Source organism: Crotalus tigris, unplaced genomic scaffold (genome assembly GCF_016545835.1).
Source record: "Crotalus tigris isolate CLP2741 ecotype Arizona unplaced genomic scaffold, ASM1654583v1 scf7180000018292.409768, whole genome shotgun sequence".
Taxonomy (NCBI): Eukaryota; Metazoa; Chordata; class Lepidosauria; order Squamata; family Viperidae; genus Crotalus; species Crotalus tigris.
Window position 1 is genome coordinate 406,309 of NW_024096926.1, and position 3,460 is coordinate 409,768.

A 3,460-nucleotide genomic window follows, 5' to 3' on the forward strand; every position below is an offset into this window, starting at 1 on the left:
GGGTGGAGACAGAGATAAAATCTCTATTGAGCTCCTAGGACTCTTGGTGACTCCGCTGCGGAGTTTTCTTGACCAGCGTTGAGAAATATTTGGCTCTGCCTTCTTCAGAAAAAAAAAATCTCACAGGAATTAATTGCCCAGTTTTTATAAACGTCTTTGAAAAAAAATCCAATTTTTACTTAGTCTTGTGACTCTTGTCTCGACCCTCAAGCAAAAAGATGCAGCCAGATTTAGTTTCATAAACTGGATTTATACTTCCATCTGCTGGTGAAGGAAATCATTACACCTCCTCTTAAAAATCCTTGGTAGATTTTTAAAAATAATTTTATTAACAATTGAAAAACCAAGTAGATTTTCTCAATAATACATAAAGGGAGGGCTAATGTCGATGCGCTTTTAAATCCATCTTATTTGAAGACCTCCATTGCAATGAATAAGACTTCCAAAAGTTCTGCTCCCATTAAACTGAAGAAGTCTTTTCTGGGAAAACATCCCATGGAGATACTTATTTTTTTAAAAAAATATGGGCTATCTGTATTACATAAATAAAATCTTGGAGTTAGGGGACATGAAACTCACTGGATTTATTTGTTTACTAGTTCCAACTCCCTTTTGCTTTCTCCTCCTCCTCCTCCTCCTCCTCTTCTCCTCCTCCTCCTCCTCCTCCTCTTCTCCTCCTCCTCCTCCTCCTCCTCCTCCTCTTCTTCTTCTTCTTCTTCTTCTTCTTCTTCTTCTTCTTCTTCTTCTTCTTCTTCTTCTTCTTCTTCTTCTTCTTCTTCTTCTTCTTCTTCTTCTTCTTCTTCGTCTTCTTCTTCTTCTTCTTCTTCTTCTTCTTCTTCTTCTTCTTCTTCTTCTTCTTCTTCTTCTTCTTCTTCTTCTTCAGAATACTGCAGAATTCCTATATTTGACGATCTATTCAGTCCCCTGTCCTATTAGTTTTATCTCTCTCTCTTTTTTTCCGTTGTTTAATTTGATGTCCAAGGCTCGCAGTTGGCTGAGGAATCCGATGTTTGGACAGATGCCTCTGTGAGAGTCCACTGACTTCAAGGCTTCCACAAGTGTCAGGTTTTCGTGGATCATCAAATATGCCAACACTAAAGTAGCCGAACGGCTTAGCCCCATCGCACAGTGGACAAAGACCTTGCCTGGAAAGACATCACATAAGCAACTTTGAATGCACAATCGTGTACAATAGTGTACAATTAATAGGCCACCAGGGGTGTCCACAAGAAAAATCAAAAAGGGGATTGGGATCATGCCATCAAAGCTTACTTGATTTTTATGCGTTGTGACACACATAAAAAACATTCGGAGCTTTGACTGAATTATCACAACCATAATCTTGATTTTTTTTCCCACCCAACTCTTCAGACACCTCTTTGCAAACTCTCTCCAAACCCTATTGTCTGGTGAATAATCTCAGGCTGAATTTACATGAAATTAATATTACATCATTATTGGAATCTGAATCTTGGTTCTTCATAGCAAGCAAACTCTGCTAGCATAGCACACCAGCTACTAGGAAAGTGGAAAGGATAATCATCCATAATATATTGTTTAAAATCATATCTTCATATAAACTATATAGAACCGTAGAATCGCAGGACTGGAAAGGACCTTGGAGATCTTCTAGTCCAGCCCCCTGTCCATGGCAGGAGACCTTACATCATCCTGGACAAATGGTTATCCAATACTTGGAAGGCTGTCCAATCAAAGTTACAAAAATCGAGATAAGTAAAGTTTTAGAGAGAGTAAAGTTTTTTGTATATCTCTGCTACTTTCTCACAGGGTCTGGATTTTTGTAGTCATACATTTTTGATTGGGTAGCCCTAGATATGTGATTGGATTAAGCCCAGCAATAACCTCTCTGGGCCAAGACAAATAAAGCCTCAGAGCATAAATTGTAACAAAACATATATATCTTATTTGAGGCGGGCAAGGCTGTAACTATTCTCCTTTTTACATGAAATTGTAAGAATCACACACGTGGACGGAACAACATGCTTCAGAGTCCATGTCTTCATTTTCTGTTTAACTCTAAACATCACTGGCTGCAACTTTAACAGGTGGAAATAAGAGAAAGAAAACCCTTTAAAAAAGGCATTACTGTATATATGTACATATGCAATTTCCCACCTATGGATATCATTGTTTCACAATATATTCCTTGAAGAGTATACTTCTCTAACTTGAACTGCTATTCCAGACAGAGATAAATAAATCCATATTTTACTATTATGGTTGAGGTTGATTGTGATTGCACAGTCAGCCAGATGTTTAGATTGGATGTGGCATTTTGTATTATTATTGTTGTTGTTGTTGTTGTTATTGTTATTATTGTTATTGCTATTGCTATTACCACCACTGTTGAAGAGTCGGTTCTCTTGGGAAGATTTGAAAAATCATTTTGGGAGGGAGCCACTTCTGCATTGCTTCCAGGAGTTAGCACGGCTGTCTCCATGAAGTTCTCAGATGCTGAACTCAACTTTAGAGCGTGTTGCTTTTCCAAGCTTCCAAGTCGCCCTCTTTTTCCTACTTACTTGGTGTAGAAAATTCTAATTCTAAGCATGAAGAATTAAACCGATCTCCTTTTACTTTATAATCACTGGCAATGATGGGCCAGAAGAGCCACCTCTGTCCAAAAAAGCTTTCCTGAACCACAATAAGCAAAGGCTTCCAGCGTCCATAGACGGCACTGAAAGCACAGCCCTGTTTTTTGACGCCATTCCTCATTTTTTGGGTAATATATTTTATTGATTTTTTTAAACATAGATCACTTAATAATTGGTAAACACATTCCTCTTTTTTTAAAAATCTCTCCTTACCTCCTGCAGTATTTAAGGCCTTGTGTATGAAATCAGCAGCCTCGTGGAAGAAGACACTTATGTCGAAGGAGTTGTCGTCAAAAGCTTGCACCCCGTAGTACTGAATCGGCAGGTCCCGGTAATAGCGGACTCCAGTGTTTATGTTGTAGGGCCCGTCGGCTGCGTTAAGGATGTGACTGATGCCAATGCTCTGAAGAACGGATTTACTTCTTGCTGCCAATCTGTCAATCAAAAAAAGAGGAAAACTGGAGAGCCATCATCGCCCCATTACATCGCCCCACCCCGCCTGGTCAGGCAAGGAGGGCAAGCCACGGAAGCCATCAGTTAGAGAATTTTGGCTGGCAGGACTCCGGAAGGCAGCCTTCTCTATCAGTGGCTTCCATCCTGATGGGCAGTCTGCTAAATCGAGGCAAGGCTGTGGCGTGCTCTTGAAAAAAAACTGGGGTGCTTGTAATTGGGGAGTCTGTCTGGCAAGAACAAAGAATGCTTGTTCACAGAGAATATGCAGGTGTAACAGTTGCAGCAATTCTAGGTTACCGATAACAGTAACAAAGAGTTAAACATCCTGCAGACCCCAGCAAGAAGTTAGGAATAGAGATGGCCTGGAGCAAATAGAATCTGTATTAGATAACTTC

At 39.9% G+C, this 3,460-nt stretch overlaps 1 protein-coding gene across 1 annotated transcript; it reads right to left on the minus strand.

The window, feature by feature from the left end:
* Positions 1-834: 834 nt before the first annotated feature.
* On the minus strand, positions 835-3,070 carry LOC120310774 (dual specificity protein phosphatase 13-like; the record flags this gene model as incomplete). Its single annotated transcript, XM_039349545.1, has 2 exons — positions 835-1,145; positions 2,826-3,070. Coding segments are annotated over 2 exons (478 nt in total), but the record flags the coding sequence as incomplete, so codon positions are not given.
* Between the last annotated feature and the right edge of the window lie 390 nt (positions 3,071-3,460).